This window comes from Pelodiscus sinensis, chromosome 20 (assembly GCF_052426305.1).
Source record: "Pelodiscus sinensis isolate ZL-2025 chromosome 20, ASM5242630v1, whole genome shotgun sequence".
NCBI lineage: Eukaryota > Metazoa > Chordata > Testudines > Trionychidae > Pelodiscus > Pelodiscus sinensis.
Window position 1 is genome coordinate 460,456 of NC_143071.1, and position 20,885 is coordinate 481,340.

General features: G+C 44.6%; 1 protein-coding gene and 1 long non-coding RNA gene across 3 annotated transcripts in view; one reads left to right on the top strand and one right to left on the bottom strand.

The window, feature by feature from the left end:
* CCDC57 (coiled-coil domain containing 57) overlaps positions 1–20,885 on the top strand; it is a 173,555-nt gene that overhangs the window by 48,254 nt on the left and 104,416 nt on the right. For both annotated transcript variants that reach the window (XM_089771854.1, XM_089771855.1), the window contains exons 11-13: positions 11,655–11,883; positions 17,144–17,335; positions 20,463–20,566. In XM_089771854.1, coding sequence (XP_089627980.1) covers positions 11,655–11,883; positions 17,144–17,335; positions 20,463–20,566 — 525 coding nt within the window. The remainder of the gene's footprint in view (positions 1–11,654; positions 11,884–17,143; positions 17,336–20,462; positions 20,567–20,885) is intronic.
* The window catches only part of LOC112543743 (uncharacterized), a 73,763-nt gene that overhangs the window by 6,590 nt on the left and 46,288 nt on the right, over positions 1–20,885 (bottom strand). Inside the window, exon 3 of the long non-coding RNA XR_012896946.2 lies at positions 20,449–20,540. This is a non-coding gene — a long non-coding RNA (uncharacterized LOC112543743). The remainder of the gene's footprint in view (positions 1–20,448; positions 20,541–20,885) is intronic.

Here is a 20,885-nt window from a genome sequence, read left to right on the forward strand (position 1 = left end):
CAATTTCTGTCTCCTGTTAAGAGCTCCATTTTATTAATTCTCGGCAGGAAGTCCAATTTGTGGACATAGTGTTTGGTTACAAGTGACTTATGAGGGAAGATTGAGAGAGTTGGGTTTGTTTAATTTGGAATAGAGAAGAGAAAACAGACATAATGGCTTTGAAGTGTCCAAAAGGTTACAAATTGGGGGGAGAAAAAGTATTTTTCTTTTAACCTCTGTGGATAGGACAAGAAGCAATGGCCTTAAATTTCAGCAATGGAGATTTAGGATGAACATTAGGAAAAACTTCCTAACTGTCTGGGGGTATGTCTACACTAGCCACCCTAGTTAAAATATCCTGGGCTTTATTTGCATGTTCCCAGGCGCCGCCATTTTTAAATGCCCAGTAGTTCGAACTCCCTGCCCGCGGCTACATGCGGCACGGGCTAGGTAGTTCGAACTAAAGCCCCTAATTCAGACTACCGTTACTCCTCCTGCAATGAGGTGGCTAATGTAGGATATTTTAATCCCGGGCTTCATTTGCAAGTTTGAATGACTACATTAGCCACCCTAGTTCGACCTAGGGTGGCTAGTGTAGACATAACTTGGGTGGTTAAGCACTGGAATAAATTATCTAGAGAGATCATGGAATCTTCATCATTGGAGCTATTTAAGAGAAGGTTAGATAGGCATCTGTCAGGGATGATCTAGATGGTGCTTGGTCCTGCTGTGAGAGCAGGGGATTGGACTTGATGACCTCTCAAGGTCCCTTCCAGTTCTAAGGATGTTAAAGAGCAGTTATTTAGTAGTTGATATAATTTGTATCAACTACACGATTAGTCAATGAGGGGTCCTCTCTGCCGAACCTCAGCGGGGTAGCTCCTGGAACTGGCTTGAGCTGGGACTGAGGAGTCCCAGCTTGTGATGGCTCTGGACTGCTGTGCCTCTGCATTTTAAATGTAGTGAGAGGTCTTTAGAACGTAGAGGCACAGCGGTCCTGGACTGGCATGAGCCAAGACTGCTTGGTCCTGGGTTGCACCGGATTCAGTAGCCCATGTTCGCAGTGTCCTGGCCTGGCTATGGGCTGGGGCTATTCCAGCCTCTGTCCGCAACCAGCCCCAGCCACCGCAAACAGAGGCTGGCAGCAGCCCCTGCCCACGACCAGCCTGGGCCACCATGAAAGGAGCTGCTTGGCAGCAGCAGCCCCTCTGCAATGGGGGGCTCGGCTCCCCACTGGGACCCCTGTGAACAGGGGCTGCTGCCGAAGCAGCATCCCCTATCCCCCCTGCTGCCTCATATAGAAGCAGCAAGGAGGAGGGGAAAGTGAGTAGACAACTACTCACATCCCTAATTCTAGTGTTCTGTGCTTCTATGATGGCACTCTTGGCTTAAACATTGGTAGGGCTGGGCCCACTTTCCAGAATATTGCTGGAGGGTTGCACCTTGTGAGCCAATGTAGCCTAGTGAGTCTTTGCTGAATTTTCCCTACATCATAGAAGTATAGGCCTGGAAGTGACCTCAGAAGTCATCTAATTCAGACTCCTGCATTCAAGGCAGGGCTATGTAATAACTAGATCAGAGGTCTCTCAGTCCCAGCCTACAGGCATGCCCAGCTGGAGCAGTTTTGCAATCTAGCACATCAGTACTGGTGGGCCGGGGTGGGGGGCAGACTTGTATGTACCAAGCCTCGCCCCTTTCTGCCACCACTTTGCCCTCCCTGCTATGGCATCCAGTCCCTAATGGGACCTGGCACAGGGTGGGAGCAGTGGTCACCCTCCCCCCCACCTTCCCCCTTTCCCTGCAGTAGCAGGAGCTATGGGGAAGCAGAGCTACTGGATCTGCCAAGTACTCTCCACCTCCTGCTGCTGAGTGGAATGCAGGGGGAAACCAATTGCTGCTGCCACACTGCACCAGCCCCCCTACCCCAGATAATTTCTGGGGTCACGTCCCTCATAGGGTGCCATGGGCGTGGTGTTGGTGGGAAGGGATGGAGCTTGGGTGAAAGGAACAGACAGCTCCTCCTGACCCGCAGCCCACTAGTATTCCTAGGCTAGGAGTTTGAGACTCCTGAACTAGACCATTCCTAACAGAAATGTGCTCTCTATTTCCCCCCCCCCCCCCCTCAGGTGTGGAATAAATGTTATTATATGCACCAAGATGTGTAGATGTGCACCCCCAGTAGAAACACATGCTGCCAGTTGTGGGTGCTGTGGGCACTCTGCCAATCAGTTGGGTGGCACTTGACTCTCACCCAGGCGGCTGCCGAAGCACACGGCTTTACAAGGAACACAGCCAGGCAACTGTTTATCTAATCTGGTTTTATAAACTGTCAGTGATGGAGATTCCATAATCTCTCTAGGCAGTTTGTTCCTGTACATAACTACCCGTACACAAAGTCCAAACTACACCTTTCTAGGTGCAATTTAAGCCCATTGTTTCTTGTCCTATCCTCAGAGGTTATGAAGAATATTTTTTTCCCTCTTCCTTTTATGTACTTCATGTCCTGCCCTTCCCCGCAGTCTTTTCTTCTCAAGACTAAATAAACCCATTTTTTTCAGTATTTCCTCATAGGTCCTGTTTTTCTAGATCTTTAATAGTTTTTATTGCTCTCTTCTGGACTTTCTCCAATTTGTCCACACCTTTCCTGGCAGGTCATGCCCAAAACTAGACACGATATTCCACAGGAGACCTAATCAGCATGGGGTAGAATGCAAGAATTACTACTTACGCATTGCTTACAATACTCCCGCAGAATGATGTTCACTTTCACGCAACAGTGTTAAATTGTTGATTCATATTTAGTTTGTGATCCATTCTAACCTGCAGATCCCTTTCTACTCCTTCCTAGTCAGTCATTTCCCATTTTGTACATGCACAACTGATTGTTCCTTCCTTAAACGGAGTCCTTTGCATCTGTCCTTATTGAATTTCATCCTATGTACATCAGACTATTTCTCCAGTATGTTCCAAGTATTTTTAATTTTAATCCTCTTCTCCATGGCACTTGCAACCCCTCCCAGTATGGTACCATATAAGTAAACTGTCTATCCTTGAGCAGTTTTGTGACTTCATGCTCCTGGCATGATGAAGGCGTGGCAGGTATTTTTCTCCTTCTAAGGGGCTTCACTCTAAGTTCCCTCTAGGGTGTGCGCCTGTGCAGACACAGACAAAGAATTTTAATCCCACCCACCTCCTTAGCAAAGCCACATGGCAGAGCTGGACCTACAGCCGGGGCCATGTGGGGCTGGCCAGCTGTTCCCAGGGTGGGCTGCATGGCAGTTGGCTGCTGGAGCTAGAGCCAGGGCTGCAGTGCGACTGCTCCTGGGGCCAGGGCCCCCTGCATCCCTGTCCCCTTCCTCCACACCTCTCTTCCCCCCCTCATTGTCCTTTGGCTCTCAGGGTATGTCTAGACTACAGGGTTTTGTCGACAGATACTGTCGACAAAGTTTCTGTTGACAAAGAGCGTCTAGACTACATTCAGTTCTGTCGACAAAGCAAGCCGCTTTATCGACATAACAGTGTGGACGCAAAGGACAGTGTAAATGCAATAATCCCTTCTGTCGACAGAACTCTGTCGATAAAAGGCGTTATTCCTCGTAGAATGAGGTTTACGTACGTCGACAAAACTGCTGAGTTTTGTCGACTTTATGTCGACATAACTCAAAGGCAGTGTGGACGCAGGTATAGTTTTGTTGACAAAAGTCCACTTTTGTCGACAAAACCCTGTAGTCGAGACACACCCTCAGAGCCCTCTGTCCCCTTAAGTCCCCATCTGGCTCCCTGCATGTTTCTACCTCACTCCCATCCCCCCTCCCTCTCCATACAAACCCTGGGGGCTGTCCTCTGCTCCAGGAAGGGAAAATATATAGTTAGCAGATTACTGGGTCTATCCATATTGATTAGAACTGCTCTGATACTGATGTTTATTCAGCATACATGGTATTCAGAGCAATGGTGGAACTGTATCTTGTATATCAGGGCTACTCAACTTTGGAAGCCCCATGGGCCACAGTGATACTCACAGCACATGCCAAGGGCTGCAACTTAAGTATGGTAGCATATATATGCAAATAGCTTATTTCACACTGACAGGGGGCATAAATATAAAGTACTTCCCCCAGCGCTCCCAGCACTGCCCCCCTGGGGGCTAGAAACACTGACACCCTGTACCCGGTCTGTTCTAGCCAGCCCATCTGCTTGCATCTTTCAGTGCTCACCCCACCTAGGAGATGCCTCACCATTGTGGAGCGTGTTCCCAGTGGAGGCCACCCATGGGCCGCATGTTGAGCCCTGTGTAAACCGAAACCACCCCGCAGGCCGCAAACAAACGACCCACAGGCCGCATGTTGAGTAGCCCTGTTATATATAATAGTAAGTAATGTATGGGGAAGAGGAAATACTGCAAATATGTCATAGCCTGCTTTGGGTTTCTTTACATAAAAAGATTGGGTCAGATCCACTTGTGCTACGCTTTGCCCCATTCTGGCAATGCCAGATAGCAGAGTTTAACCAGCTTGTGTAGAATTCCTCCAGCATCTTGATTGTGTAGAGTAGTATATTTTCTTCCACTATTTGATCTGAGGAAGTGGGTCTAGCCCACGAAAGCTCATCATCTAATAAACCATCTTGTTAGTCTTTAAAGTGCTACATTGTCCTGCATTTTGCTTTAGTATATCTAGGAGAGAGTTTCTCCCAATAATTCCCAACTGCTTTAATGGCCCATAGGAGCTATAGGCTGACAAGCACAAAGTCCTCTCTGTACCTCTTGCTCCATTCATCTGAAGAAGTGGGTTGTGCCCACAAAAACTCATGATACCATCTATATTTTTGTTAGTCTCTAAGGTGCCACAGGACCACTCGTTGTTTAAGTTGTTTTAAGATGCAAACCAAGGCCGCTACTGCTCTGAGACTTTTAAGAACAAATTCCTTTAGCACTTGGTTACTCTCCTTTGCCCTGGGGATTTGCCTTATCCTTGGCTGGCCCAAGGATTTCATAACAGTTCACTCACTTTTGCTTCTCCCTCATCCCATAACTTGCACTGGGTGCAGAAGAGACAGACACTGACTGAAGCCAATATTTAAAGTCATGCACCTTGTTAATTATCCCTTATTTTAGTATTCTTTTTCCATAACATTTAAAAAAATATATATATTGGATATTTGTTAGTAACTGGTGGGCGCCACTGTGGCACGCATCCAAACAAGTACACATGACCTCGATATTGGTACACAAGACAAAACTCACTCTTCTCATGGATGGAAAATCATAGAGGGAACCCTGGCTTCACGACAAGACTCCAGTTGTAGAGGGCTCTGCTAGTTGGACCTCTGGGCCCCACTAACATTTTTACAAGAAATATTCCTTTTGAGGAAGAATGTGGTATATTTTTCTCAATTTATTTCTTCAGTTAGCTAAAAAAGCAGATTATAAATTAAGGTTAGTTTTTGTGTTAGGTAAATAATATGGTTTGAAAATTTGTTGTGAACAAAGTGGTTGGCTCCTTCCCAGCCCCTTTCTCATATCCTGTACTTCTAATCTCATATTCATATGGCATTGTGGCTGTCCTTGAAGGACTGTGTATTTCCTGTTCCTTCTTGAAGTAAAATGGCCCTTTAGTTTTTGCAAAATCATTCTTGGTGTCTTCGGTCCTTTAAGATTGTAGTCCACAGAAACTTGGCTTTGGCCAGCTCATATATGACCAGAAATATAAAGCAGGGAAATAAATAGTGTGTAGAAAAAGACTTAGTTTCTTGTTTGAATATTACAGTGGAAGGAATTATAGTGTTTAGGGAACAATTTCTGCCTTTGAAAGAAATTAAATTCTGTTGGAAATACTAAAAAATAACTATTTTATAAGCTTCAGGGTGATGAAGTAGATAGAAATATCATCCCACTTCTGTAGGTACCTGTTAAGGGACAGGCTTGTCATAGTCTTTCCATAATTATGCCACCTATGACAGATTTAAAATGTTGAGAATCCCAGATTGAGAGCACAGAAGGAAAAATTGAAAATCTGAAAATATACCAGAGGAAAATATTTTTGTGGTTGCTATATTCTAAATGGGGAATCACACAATAAAGAGTGTTTCACCAGTGCTTAAAATTATGCTGTAAACTAGCACATTTGCACGGCGTTACTTAGACCCTTTTGCTTAATTTTTTTTTTTTTGGAAAATAAAAGAAAAATATACAGGCAGTCCCCGACTTACGCGGATCCGACTTATGCCACTGCGGATTTGCTCCCTGTGTCCCTGGTCTGCTGGGGGGGGCGCAGCTAGTGTGCCCCCCCAGCAGACCAGGCTTTTGTTGTGGACCCTGGGGCAGAGCAGCTGGGGCGCTGCCAGTTGGTCCTGCAGTGCCGCTCTGGGAACTATTGGACCAACCTGGCAGCACCTCAGCTGCTCTGCCCCAGGTCCTGATTCAGCCGCTGCTGGTCAGTTTCAGCAGCGGCTGAATCAGGACGCCTGGGGCAGAGCAGCTGGGGTGCTGTTGGGTTGGTCCAATAGCACCGAGGAGCGGCGCTACTGGAGCAACCCAGCAGCACCCCAGCTGCTCTGCCCCAGGCGTCCCCAAGTCAGCCGCTGCTGAAACTGACCAGCGCTGACTACAGGAAGCCCAAGGCACAGTTGCTCTGCCCCGGGCTTCCTGGAATCAGCTGCTGATCAGTTTCAGCAGCAGCTGACTTGGGGACTTGGGGTTCTTAAGTTGAATCTGTATGTAAGTCAGAACTGGCGGTCAGTTTCAGCAGCGGCTGAATCTGGACGCCAGTTCCGACTTACATACAGATTCAACTTAAGAACAAACCTATAGTCCCTATCTTGTACGTAACCCGGGGACTGCCTGTACATGCTTTATGCAAATGATTGTATTTTTCAGAATTGCAGTGTTATTTTAAGGAAATTAATTTTATTTAGGATTTCTTAAAAAGGGATTGTTACATTTTTTTCCGTTTTTAATTTATTTTAGTAAATTTTTTAAAATTTCTGTCGTGTGTTTTTTTTAATCCTTATAAATTGTTATCATTTGCTATGTTTTAACAAAAAAGGGTAGTCAAAGTAGTTTGCAATAACAGTTTCTTTTAGTTTTCAAACCTTAAGCATTGATTTAGCTGTACCAAAACAGAGCAGTACCCCAATTGACTGTTTGTGTAAAGTTTATTGAGAAGCAATCCTATTGCTGGTTCATCCTGTTTCTCTGGCTCATATTGGTTCAGTCCAGAGATGAAAATAATTTACATTTTTATACGTACTGTTGTATCGCAACTCCCCTGGGATGAGGGAGTTGCAATACAACAGTACCTGTAAAAAATGTTAGTGTGGTGTGGCTGAAGGCAGGAGAGTGGGAAGTGTCAGGGTAGGGTTAGAGCTCAGGGCAGGGGGTGGGAATATAGGGGGTGCAAGAGTCAGAGCAGGAGCTTGGGGATGTGGGAGACTCAGGCAGGGGGTGCAGAAGTCAGGGTTGGGGGATCCAGAGGGGCTGAGAGCAAGGGGATGGTGTGGGAGGAGTGCAGGAGTCAGGGTGGGAATGAGAAGGGGCTCAGGACAAGGGGCTTGGGGTGTGTGTGTTTGTGGGGATTTGTCTGGAGAGGTCACCCCAAGGGATGTTAGATATTGTAATTGAATAGTTGTGTAACCGTATGAAATCTCAGCAGTTACATGACTATTTGATAGTTCCTGGGGTTGGGGCCAGCAGCCAGTACACTCCCGGCTCCACTCCCAGGGAGCCCCTCGACATCCCGTACTGCTGCCTCTGTATCAGAGGCAGCAGCGTGGGGTGGCAGGCAGGAGCCAGTCTGCCAGGGGAGCTAGTTTAGAAACCAGCTCCCTGTGCAAGACAGGCTGCCTGCCATCCTGTGCTGCTGTCTTTGATACAGAGGCAGCAGCACAGGGTGGCAGCAGCCCCTGTCCACAGGGAGTCCAAGCTTCCCGTGGACAGAGGCTGCTCCATGGGATGCCAGCACAGATCCTGTCCACAGGGAGATCAGATTGCCCGTGGACAGGGGCTGCTGCCGCAGACACATTTCTGTCCAAGGCAGTCACAGGTTTGCCATGGACAGAGATTGCTCTATGGGATGCAGAGAAGCCTCTGCCTGTGGGAAACTCAGACTCCCTGCCCCCGTGGACAGGGGCTGCTGCCGCAGACCAACCTCTGTCCGCGGCAAGCCTGGGCCACTGTGGACAGAGGTTGTTTTGCAGCAGCCTCCCCTGCTCTGCTGCCTCTGATATAGGCAGCAGTGTGGGGGGAGGCACCACAGTGCTGGTGCTGGGGTGGGCTGGCTTTTAAGCCAGCTCCCCCCAGTACGGCTCCTGATGGTCCCCCCTTGCTGCCTCTGCAGGAGGCAGCAAGGGAGGGGTAGGCAGGTCTGTGGAGTCAGGACACATGGAGAGCCTGCTTGAAGGCTAGCTACCCATGTGTATTGGCTCCTGCCTGCCCCCCTGACCCTCTGCGATGCTGTCTCTCTGAGGCAGCAGGGCAAGGGTGGATAGGGCAGGTGGATCCAGTGAGTGTGGGGAGCCTGCTTTTAAATCCAGCTCCTCACAGGCATTGGCTCCTGCTCCCCCCCCCCCCCCCGCTGCTTCTGATACAGAGGCAGCAAGTGGGGGGGAAGTGCACGTTGTTGGCATTAATTGGGCATTCATTTTGGATTGTCACATTTCATATTTTGGTGAGAACTGCAGTGCAGTATAACAGGAAAGTATAACCCAAGCATAATGGTATCCCTAAATCAGGGGTGGGCAAGTAATTTTTTATTGGGGCCCACTTCAGACATTTTTTAAATGGCCCTGGGCCGCACCGGAGAGGACGGGGCCTCAGGCATAAGGGACAGTGTCAGGATACTTCCCTAAAAAAGCGGCGAGGAGTCCTGTGACACCTTATAGACTAACTGAAGTGTAGGAGCATAAGCTTTCGTGGGCAAAGACCCACTTCGTCAGATGCAAGTCTTTGCCCATGAAAGGTTATGCTCCAACACTTCAGTTAGTTTATAAGGTGCCCCAGGACTTCTCGCCGCTTTTGCAGATTCAGACTAACATGGCTCCCCCTCTGATACAGGATACTTCCCTGTTTCCCCAGCCACAGACCATGATTGGTCTGGTGGTGGGGGAGTGAGTGAAGTCTTCCCCCCCCCCGGTGGTGGGAGGAGACTTTACGCGCTCCCCCTTCTGCCCCCAGGCTGATCAGGGCTTGGCCACAGGGGAGGGAAGAACACAAAGTGTCTTCCCACCCTGCCAGGAGCACATGGTGCTTCTAAGCGCCACAAACTCCTTGCAGAGTGGGGGCAGGGCAGATGAAACCTCATGTGCTTCCCCTTTGCCCCCAGACCCTGATTGGCCTGGGGGCGGGGCAGTGGCAGGGCTTTCATGAGCCAGATCAACCTGCTCGGCGGGCCGGATCTGGGCTACAGAGGCCCTTTTGCCCACCCCTGCCCTAAACACTACTTTCAGGCTGTTGGTGTAACTTTTAACATCTCTGCCATCTAGCGTACTGATCTCTGCTTTAGGTTTAAATCCTTGAGATATATTTGCACATCACTGAGAAATCTGAAAACCTTCTTGCAGCTGGGCAGGAGATTTGTGACTTTGCTAATATCTGTTACTTTGCCCCAATGAGATTTTGGCAGAACAGAATTCAGAGCAAGCCATTCTGAAGGATGAAAGTGAGGAATGTGTTGCGGTGCCACCCTACTGTCCAATCACCAGTGGTTAACCAGGAAAATAGGGGCCTCCTGGAATAAAACATGAAGAACTCTGTATGTCTTAAAGCAGTGTTTCTTAAACTGTGTTCCGCAGCACGCTGGTGTGCCACGAGGCAGTCGGAGGTGTGCCACGGAGAACAACAGAATGAAAATGGCCCGCCCTAAAGGGGCGGGTGACCTTTTTTTTGGGTGGGGCGGGAGGTCAACAGAAAATTCAATAACTTCCCCCTCAACCCTTCTCTCCCCCCCCCCCTTTTTTTTCTCAACAAAAATTCCTTGGTGTTACTCATAACAAAAAATTGTTTGGCGTTCCTCAGCCTTAAAAAATTTAAGAAACACTGTCTTAAAGCATACTCTAAGTACTAACCCTGTCTACTGATTTCTAGAGCTAGGATACAGAAATCTTAGATACAAGAAAATTCTATAGTATAGACTTTATATATATTCCCAGGTACAAATTATATGAAAATAGAATTATTGTTGCAAATACATGTAAATTAATAAAAAATTATTACAGCAATTTAACTCTTTTAAAATAACAAACACATATTTGAAAGCCTTGAAATCTAAATTAAAAATTAAGTTCTTGGGGCATATCCTCCGCTGGTGTAAATGATCAGCTCCATTGAAGTCAAATGAGATCTATGGCAGTTTTTAGCTGCTGAGAATCTATATCTTTACGTTGCACAAACTGCCTTAACACCAGCACCACATCACTACTCATCTTTGCTTGTGTACCAACAACTCGTTTACACCCAGCTACTAAACTGCCATGCCACAATGTCATAACATTTCCAATATGGAGCACAAACCCTTGGCTTCACACCACCTTCCATTCATCACAAGTGAGCCGCAAACACTCCTTAACTTCAAGACTTAAATTTTACATTCTCATAACATTTCATAGAAACATCATATAGTAGCATAATGAAATCAGGCATTTTGTTGTATTTATTAATTTTATACTTTCTCAAAATGTTCTCCTCTGGCAGAAATGTCTCTGCATAAGAAATTTCAGCTGGAAAGAATTTGATTTGAGAATGTAGTAAGGTGAGAAGACAAAATTAGGCTGATGATGGAAAGCTAGTTACTGTGTATCCTTTCTTAGAGAGTCACTTCAGCAACTTTCTGAGAAATTGCAGACTGCATAGGCACTGCATAACTATATGATATTCACCTGATTCTCCATTTATATCAGCTGCTTTTAGTCTTCCCTCACTGTTACTTGAGTGCAGTAGTTATTACTGAGATATTTGCCATGTTACATTTTAGTTTTCTCTTCCTAGTCTATTCAATTTACATTTGTGATTTTTCCCTTTCGGCCTGTGAGATACACCATCCTCATCTATGCAAAATACTGTCTCATCTCTGATTTTGAAGAAGGACCCTATTTAAATAAAAACTCTGTTGAATACAAAAGGGAAAAGCGTATTCCTGTTAGTTTTCCTTTTCTTTTAGTCATTTTAATAAATCTGACCAGAGTTCTACTAGCACTTTTCTCTCTAGTAACTCTCAGAGGGCACATCTATACAGCAGGGCTAAACTTGAAATAAGGTATGCTAATTGCGTAGCCTAAGTCAAAATAGCTTATTTCGGCTTTTGGTGCTGTCTAGTCAACAGTTATTTTAAGTTAGAGCACTCTTCCTCTGACTTCCCTGACTTCTCATGCAATGAGGGTACAGGAGTCGGAGTAAGCACTCCTCCAGCTCTCCATTATTTGCACATTATGTCAATATAACCTTCTGTGTGTAGACGTGTACTATGTTATTTAGGAATAACATCTGTGATTCTGAAATAACGCTGTTGTGTAGACATAGCCAGAATTGCCAAATTATTTTCCTCTTTCAACTCTTCTCTTTCCAGATGATCTCAATACTTTTTAACCTTGAGTCGTTTATTATTTGCTGTGTTGGGAAGAGACATGACCTTGGTTTATCTCCATCACTGATGATAACATGATATCACTATTTTATTTTTCAGATGTTTCTAGGTGATGATAAAGGAGTTCTTGGAAAAGATGTTCCTGCCACAGAGATCCAAATATTAAAGGAACAGAACACCAGCCTGCGGGCTGCCATTGCAGAAATGAGGAGGGAAATGGAGACTCTCGGTGATCAGATGCCACCCTTGGTCCCCATGAAAGAAAAGATATCGCACACCCAGCAAACTGTCACTGATGCCGAGGCTACTATGGTCATATTGACTCGTGGTAATATAGAGAACCAGGCTGAAATTTCTAGCAGTTGTGTATACCAGTTCTCACTTTCTCCTTAAGTCTCAGCTCTTGCCTGAGAATACCAATTCTATTTTATTTAATAGAAATAATGGTTATAAATGAGAAAAAATACTCTTTAAAAATGGTATCCTGTCACTGAATAGTATCTTTCTATATTTTGAAACTTTTTAGAATCACACTTACTTATTTTTCTTTTCCTTGTCACTATTCATGAGAGAGATGTTTTAAATATTCATCACTCCAAAGAAAATCCATAAAAATACATTGGTTGTGAATTAACCCTACATTACAGGGGGGACTGGTAGCAACCACTATTATTAAGATGTGTCCGTTATTTCTGTTTGCAGCCCACACCTCATAACTTGCTGAAAATTTAACCATTTCAGCTATAATTTTACAGCCATAAATTCTTCCCTGCTCATAGCTGAAGACAGTTCCTTTGAGCCTTTTTGGTGATGCTCCTATATACAATAAGTTTGCAGCTGCCAGAGCTCAGCTGTTTCTGTTTCCAGCTGTTGGAGGCTATGGCCGTGGGGAAAAGGAGGAGCTAGGGAACTATAGAGCCGTCAGCCTGACTTCGATACCTGGGAAGCTACTAGAGCAATGGATAAATCATTCAGTTTGCAAATACCTGGAGGATTAAGAGATGATTTATCAAGAATAAATCATGCCAAACCAATCTGATTTCTTCTTTGACAGGCGACTGATTTTGGTGGATAGGGGGACTGTGATGGACACAATATACTTGGACTTCAGCAAGGCTTTTCACACAGTCCCACACAAAATTTTGATAAGCTGAAAAAATGCAGGCTTGACAGAACTACTACTAAGTGGATACATAATTGGTTAAAGAACTGCAGACAGTGAGAGAGGAACAGAATGATGTTGGATTGGAAGGATGTCTCAAGTGGGTTCCACAGTTCTGTTCTGGATCCAGTGTTTAACCTTATTTATTATTAACCCGGATGTAGGCATTGTCAGGGCTTGCCGAACTGTGGCGAGCCCTGCTCACCAGCTGCGCTGTCCGGCGATCTGCGCATGCACAAATCGCCCAAACCCGGCTCCTCCGGGTTACAATCTACTCGCCACGGGCAAGTAGCTTATATTATTTGTTGAGCCCTGGGCATTGTGATACAGCAAGGCCAGAGAGCAGCAGGGGAGTGGTAGATGAGAGAGATATTAGCCCTAGGATGATCAAGGCCTTATTCCGTGTGGGCTGAGGAAAGGTTACTACAGGTTAATTGGAGCATCTGGAGCTATTTAAGGCTCTATCAGAGACCTAATTAAAAAAAACCCCGCTTCAGTCAGACAGGAAGAGGGGTGGGCGGAGCTGACTAGAGTTCAGAAGAGTGCTGCTATTCAGCAGAGGATCAGGGGAAGGGAAACCCTGTCCAAGCAGAACAGAGGGACTCCCTCAGCACAGAGGACTGAGGGAAACCCTACCCAAGAAGAAAGAGGATAAGCAGCCCACAAGCTGAAGGGGCTGGGACCTTTCTTGGTCCCTTCTCTATCAGAGCCCACAACATTCAAGAGTGGGGTAGGGAGCAGTGCTCTTACCCACCACAAAAAAGAAAAGCATGGGTTTCACCACAGTAATGTTGGCCATTTGCCACAGTAACAATGACAGGAGAGGCCCCAGCAGCATAGTTAATCAAGTTTGTTGATGACACCAAGCTCAGGGGCCTGCCAACACTTTGGAGGACAGAGCTAAAATTAAATGGGACAATTGGGCTATAGACAAAAAAAAAAAAGAAATTCCACAAAGACAAGTATCAGGTGCTACACTTAGGGAAGAAAAATCAAATGCATAAATCCTGAATGGGCAATAACTGGCTTGTCAGTAGCACTGCTGAGAAGGAGCTGAGAGTTGTATTGGGTCACCACCTCAACATGCGTAACAAGGTGTTATGTTGCAAAACAAGCAGATGCAGTGCTAGGCTGCAATAACTACTGCGCTAATCAGCACAGGGTAGGCCTCAGCTGGAGTGCTGTGTCCAATTTAATCACAAGAGTATAGCAAGGAAGTAGAGACAATGGAAAGACCCAGGGATAGTAATTTCATGCTCCCAATAATAAGAAATTAGCAGTAGGGATATATTACCGACCACCTGACCAGGACAGCGATACTGACATTGAAATGCTGAGGGAGATTAGTGAGGCTACTAAAATAAAGAACTCTATAATAATGGGGGATTTAAATTATCCCCATCTTGACTGGATACATGTCACCTCAGGAAGAGAAGCAGAGATAAAATATCTTAATGGCTTAAATGACTGCATCTTGGAGCAGCTGGTATAGGAACCCCCAAGGGGAGAGGCAATTCTCGATTTAGTCCTCAGTGGAGCGCAGGATCAGGTCCAGGAGATAACCGTTACAGGACCGCTTGGGAATAGTTACCATAATATAACAACATTTAACATTCCTGTGCTGGGAAAAACACCTCAGCAGTCCAGCACTCTGGCATTTAATTTCAAAAAGGGGAATTACACAAAAATGAGGAGGTTAGTTAAATGGAAATTAAAAGGCACAATGACTAGAGCCAAATCTCTGCAAGCTGCATGGAAACTTTTTAAAGACACCATAATAGAGGCCCAACTTAAATGTATACCCCAAATTAAAAAACATAGCAAGAGACCTAAAAAAGAGTCACCGTTGCTTAACCACCATGTAAACGAAACAGTGAGGGACAAAAAGGCATCTTTTAAGAAGTGGAAGTCCAATCCTAGTGAGATAAATGGAAAGGAACATAAATACTGTCAAATCAAGTGTAAAAATGTAATACGAAAAGCAAAAAAAGATTTTGAGGAACAGCTAGCCAAAAACTCAAAAAGAAATAACAAAATGTTTTTTAAGTACATTCGAAACAGGAAGCCTGCTAAAAAACCTGTGGGTCCCCTAGATGATCGAGATATAAAAGGAGCAATCAAGGATGATAAAGACATTGCGGATAAACTAAATGATTTCTTTGCTTCAGTCTTCACGGCTGAGGACGTTAGGGAGATTCCCAAATCTGCACCGTCCTTTGTGGGTGATGAATCTGAGGAATTGTCCTGGATTGAAGTGTCATTAGAGGAGCTTTTGGAACAAATAGAAAAACTTAATGTTAACAAATTTCCGGGACCAGATGGCATTCATCCAAGGGTTCTAAAAGAACTCAAATGGGAAATTGCTGAGCTATTATCTGTGGTTTGTAACCTATCCTTTAAATCGGCTTCCGTACCTAATGACTGGAAGGTAGCCAACGTGACACCAATATTTAAAAAGGGCTCTAGAGGCGATCCTGGCAATTACAGACCGGTAAGTCTAACTTCAGTACCGAGCAAATTAGTCGAAACAATAGTAAAGTATAAAATTGTGAGGCATGTAAAAGAACATAATTTGTTGGACAAGAGTCAGCATGGTTTCTGTAAAGGGAAATCCTGTCTTACTAATCTGTTAGAGTTCTTTGAAGGGGTTAACAAATATGCGGACAAGGGGGATCCAGTACATAGAGTATACTTAGATTTTCAGAAAGCCTTTGACAAGGTCCCTCACCAAAGGCTCTTGTGTAAATTCCATAGCCATGGGATAAGAGGGAAGGTCCTTTCTTGGATTGAGAACTGGTTAAAAGACAGGAAACAAAGGGTAGGAATAAATGGTAAATTTTCAGATTGGAGAGGGTTAACTAGTAGTGTCCCCCCGGGACCAATCGTTTTCAACTTATTCATAAATGATCTGGAGAAAGGGGTAAGCAGTGAGGTGGTAAAGTTTGCGGATGATACCAAACTGTTTAGGATAGTCAAGACAGAAGCAGACTGTGAGGGTCTTCAAAAAGATCTCACCAAACTGAGTGATTGGGCAACAAAATGGCAAATGAAATTTAACGTGGATAAGTGTAAAGTAATGCACATCAGGAAAAATAACCCCAACTATACGTACAGTATGATGGGGGCTAATTTGGCTACGAAAAATCAGGAAAGAGATCTTGGAGTTATCGTGGATAGTTCTCTGAAAACTTCCACACACTGTGTTGCGGTGGTCGAAAAGGCAAATAGAATGTTAGGAATTATTAAGAAAGGGATAGAAAATAAGACCTTACTGTCCCTGTATAAAACTATGGTACGCCCACATCTTGAATACTGTGTACAGATGTGGTTTTCTCACCTCAAAAAAGATATTTTGGCCTTGGAAAGGGTTCAGAAAAGGGCAATTAAACTGATTAGGGGTTTGGAATGGGTTCCATATGAAGAGAGATTAAAGCGACTGGGACTTTGCAGTTTAGAAAAGAGGAGACTGAGGGGGAATATGATAGAGGTATATAAAATCATGAGTGTAATGGGTAGCAGGTTTAAAACTAATAAGCGAAAGTTCTTCTTCACACAGCATGTAGTCAACCTGTGGAACTCCTTTCCAGAGGAGGCTGTGAAGGCTAGGACTATAACAGAGTTTAAAGAGAAGCTAGATAATTTCATGGAGGCTAGGTCCATAAAAGGCTATTAGCCAGGGGATAGAAATGGTGTCCCTGGCCTCTGTTTGTCAGAGGCTGGAGAGGGATGGCAGGAGACAAATTGCTTGATCATTTTCTTCGGTCCACCCTCTCTGGGGCACCTGGTGCTGGCCACTGTTGGCAGACAGGATACTGGGCTAGATGGACCTTTGGTCTGACCCAGTACGGCCGTTCTTATGTTCTAAGATGAGTGGCAAAGATGATTAAAGGGATGGAATGCAGCCATGTGAGCAAAGGCAGAAGGAACTGCATGTTTAGTTTGAAAAGAGGTATTAAAGGGGGGATGTGATTGTGATCTTCAAATACTTGAAAGGCTGCAGTACAAAAGGGGGGGCTGTTCTCCTTTAGCCACAAGAGGCAGTGGGAGCATAGTAGATTTAGATTAAATCTCAGAAAACACTTCTGAACAGTAAGAACAGCAGGACGATGGAAGAGAGCCTAGGGAGGTTGTGGAAGCTCATGATCCCAGCTACATGTGTTGTTAGTCTACAAAGTGCTACCAGACCATTTGCTTGCTGGTTTTTTTCTGTAACGGACTAACTCAGCCACCCCCGAAGTTCCTTTCCTGGAGGTTTTCAGAAGGTGTCTGGATGGCCATTGATCTTGGATGGTATAGACGCAAACCCTGCCCCTTGCAGGGGTTGGATTAAAGACCCTTGCATGGTTGGGTAGCACGTCGTCTGTGAAACTCACTCTGCTTTAATTTAAAATACCTTTTCCAAGAACACTCTTAATTGTGTTTGTAGATTATGTTCAATCCCTGGAAGAGGAAATAAGAAAGTTAAAGCACAAATACTGGATAATGGAAGAGCAACTAGAAAAGGTATTGAAGCTTCCCAGAAAATCATCTGCTCCTTCCCATGACCCATCCAGCATTCAGCATCAGTCAGCACAATCCCTCACGCAGCTGCACAGCCACAATTTCAATGAAATGAATGGTAAGAGAAATATGTTTAAACTTTATGCTTGGTCCTGCCATGAGGATAGGGGACTGGACTTGATGAACTCCCCAAGTCCCTTCCAGTTCTAGGATTCCATGATTAATCTCCACTAGGATCCAGCTGGTGCCTTCCTGCCATGTGCTCTTGGAAGAGAACTGCAAAGGAGACACAACCTGGGGCTCCTGTGGATAGGAGCAGAAGGAGTCAAAGCATATTTGTGGCCCTCAGGACAGTCCAGTTAAAACCTTAGAATGTCTTCAGAGTTTTTCTCTGCCTTGCGCTGATTGGCTATTTACTCCAACCTACTGCTCCTCCATCCAATTCCTTACCTTCTCCCTACTTCAGATTCACTCTGTGCTTGTTTTTATTTTTAATTGCATAGGAATTTAGCAGTCTTTGTTCAGAAATTAATAAATAGTTACAGAGGAGTGTAAAAATTAACTTCAGTTTTCTACGTGAATATCCGGATTAATATTGGAGAACAGGAGAAGAGAGAGAAAAGCAAGAAATAGAGAAAAGAGTATATTGTTTGTTAAATCATGATCTCTAATCTCCATTGGAAACAAAACTTATTTTTAAGACAACAGTAGTTTCCTTTTGGTGACTTTCACAGTTATGGGCTGTGTCCAGACTCAGGGGTTTTTTCGGGAAAAGTAGCCTTTTCCCGAAAAAACTTCCCCTGCTTCCAGACTCAAGCCGCGTTCTTGCGAAATAATTTCGAAAGAACGCGGCTTTTCTTTCGATGCCGGTAAACCTCGTTTCACGAGGAAGAACGCCTTCTTTCGAAAGTTCCTCTTTCGAAAGAAGGCATTCTTCAATGTAAATAGGGCTTCCTCGAAAGAGAGCATCCAGACTCGCTGGGTGCTCTCTTTCGAAAAAGCGGATTGCTCTTTCGAAAGATCCGCCTGCAGTCTAGACATAGCCTCACTGAGGCCCCCTGAATTCTGAAAGTCCTGGGAAATATAGGCTAGTAGATTTTTTTTTCAAAGTGTCTTTTCCAAAGCTTGTTCTCCTGCAGTCTTGGACGCATCTCTAGGCCCAGTTACACACAACGGCTATCACTGGGGGCAGTAGGTGGTGGGAAAGGGGTGTCTAATGAGAAGAGGGGATGCCCCCAGTATTCACGTATCCCAAATCATCTTATCTGTCACGGAGATGGAACATGGGGGCAGGGAGTAAGCAGATCCCAGTCACTGGCACAGACTTGTGAACTCCAGGTGGGCTGCCATTACCCTGTTACCCACATTGTGTGCTTTCCAGCTCCACTCCTCAGGTCCACAGCGAGATTCGAATATTGTTTGCCTCAGCCAAGTCTGCTAGGAAATCCAGATCACTATCTGGAGAAAGCAGATCCCAGTCACTGGCACAGACTTGTGAACTCCAGGTGGGCTGCCATTACCCTGCTACCCACATTGTGTGCTTTCCAGCTCCACTCCTCAGGTCCACAGCGAGATTCGAATATTGTTTGCCTCAGCCAAGTCTGCTAGGAAATCCAGATCACTATCTGGAGAAAGCAGATCCCAGTCACTGGCACAGACTTGTGAACTCCAGGTGGGCTGCCATTACCCTGCTACCCACATTGTGTGCTTTCCAGCTCCACTCCTCAGGTCCACAGCGAGATTCGAATATTGTTTGCCTCAGCCAAGTCTGCTAGGAAATCCAGATCACTATCTATCAGGGCATGTGTGTACTAGGAAATTATTTTGAAATAACTACTCCTGAAACAACTTTTGAAGTAGCGCATCCACACTACAAGGAAGCCTTGGAATTAGCCCGAGACAGGCTCCCTTAATGTGGACGCACTACCTCAATTTAGAGCCCCAGGAAGCACTGAGAAGTAATTACTCTGAATGACGCTGGGGAGTAGTTATTTTGAAATAGCAGTAGTGAACACTGCTCATGCTATTTCAAAATAACTATTTTGAACTTAGTGTTATTCCTGGTGGAAAGCAGGAGTTATTATTTCAAAATAGCCATCCCCTTATTTCGAAGTAACGGACTTGGTAGTGTGGACGCTCCACTTCTTATTTTGAAATAAGGGGAGTTATTTTGAAATAACTCTCTTGTGTAGACCAGGGTTCAGTGGCTTGTCCTCTTCATTATTTTGCACTCTTTGTGTCACCTGCAAACTTTATCAGTGCGGATTTTGTTTTCTTCTAGAACACTGATGAAAATGTTTAATAAAGTAGAGTCAAGAACCAGTCCCTTTAGGGACCTCACTAGATGAAAAATACCTATTCAATTATGTTTGTCAATTGACAGTTACAGAGAGACCTGACAGCCGGATTTTACCCCTTTTAATGTATGCCATGTTGTTTTTGTATTGTTCTAGTTTCTTAATCAAAATGTTATGCAGTACCAAGTCAAAGGCCTTACAGATGTCTAAGAATATTATATTTACATCATTACCTTGATCAATTATATTTGTAATCTCATCATAAAAAGATGTCCCTTTGGCATGATAGGGTCTATTACCCATAAACCCACGTTGATTGGCACTAATTATATTACCCTCTTGTAATTATTTGATTGAGTCCCATATCAGCCATTCTGTTATTTTACCAAGAAACCATGTCAGGCAGTCAGTCATATAATTTTCTGAATTGTCCTGGTCACCCTTTTAAAAAAAAAAAAGGCAAGATTTGGCTATCTTCTGGAAACATTGTTCCAAGGATTATTGAAAATAAATATGCTGACTGTAAGGCTATCATCTCCTGATTGTCCTATTTACATTTGGAACTGATGCTGGAATGTGAATACCAGTTGCCCAAGATTGTTTTTCTCCTAAATAGCACCTTTAAACAAAGTTATTGCTGGGTGCATGCTCATGATTTATGAAGCATGCACCCTATTGCATTATCTAGAAGTATTTCTGTCTATTGAAGATAAATAGAAAGCATATACTGTTAGATTACCCTACCGTACCTGCATGTTTAAGACTATCTACAGTACTCTTAAAATATTCATTACGTATGCTGGAACAATATACCTGTGATGTAATCTGATCAGATTGTTTGCTTTTTAAATCCCCCAAATAAAAAAAAACAACTGTTGATTTGTCTGTATTTCTTATAGTGCTAATATGTCATGGCAGTTTTTGCTTCATTTACCTGTTTTCTTTCAGGTCAGGGTGCATTTTGTGCTGAAGTTTTCTGTGACACTCCTTTGAAGACACTTCAAGCCAGAACTGCTCACTCAGACTCTAAGGAAACACAGTACGTACAAAAGGTGTGAAGAAACTTGAGCTACCCAAAGCTGTTATCTTTGCTATTTTATAGATTTTCTTATGCAAATTTTCTTTGTGGGCAAAACATTCAATAGCTGGAGAAAGAATGAGGGTTGCCAACTCTCCTGACCAGACGAACTGGATGTTGTTTGCAGCAATGATATCCGGTCCAGGAGAGTTTGCAACCCTAAGCAAGATCTGTCACACAGGCTGGCCCCGATGGGGGTTGCCAGGGACCAGCCTATCTGTGACAGTTCCTGACAGGGAGAATAAACCAGGAGCAGGGGCCTGGAGGTGCGTGGTGGGCTACGGAGAGCTCTT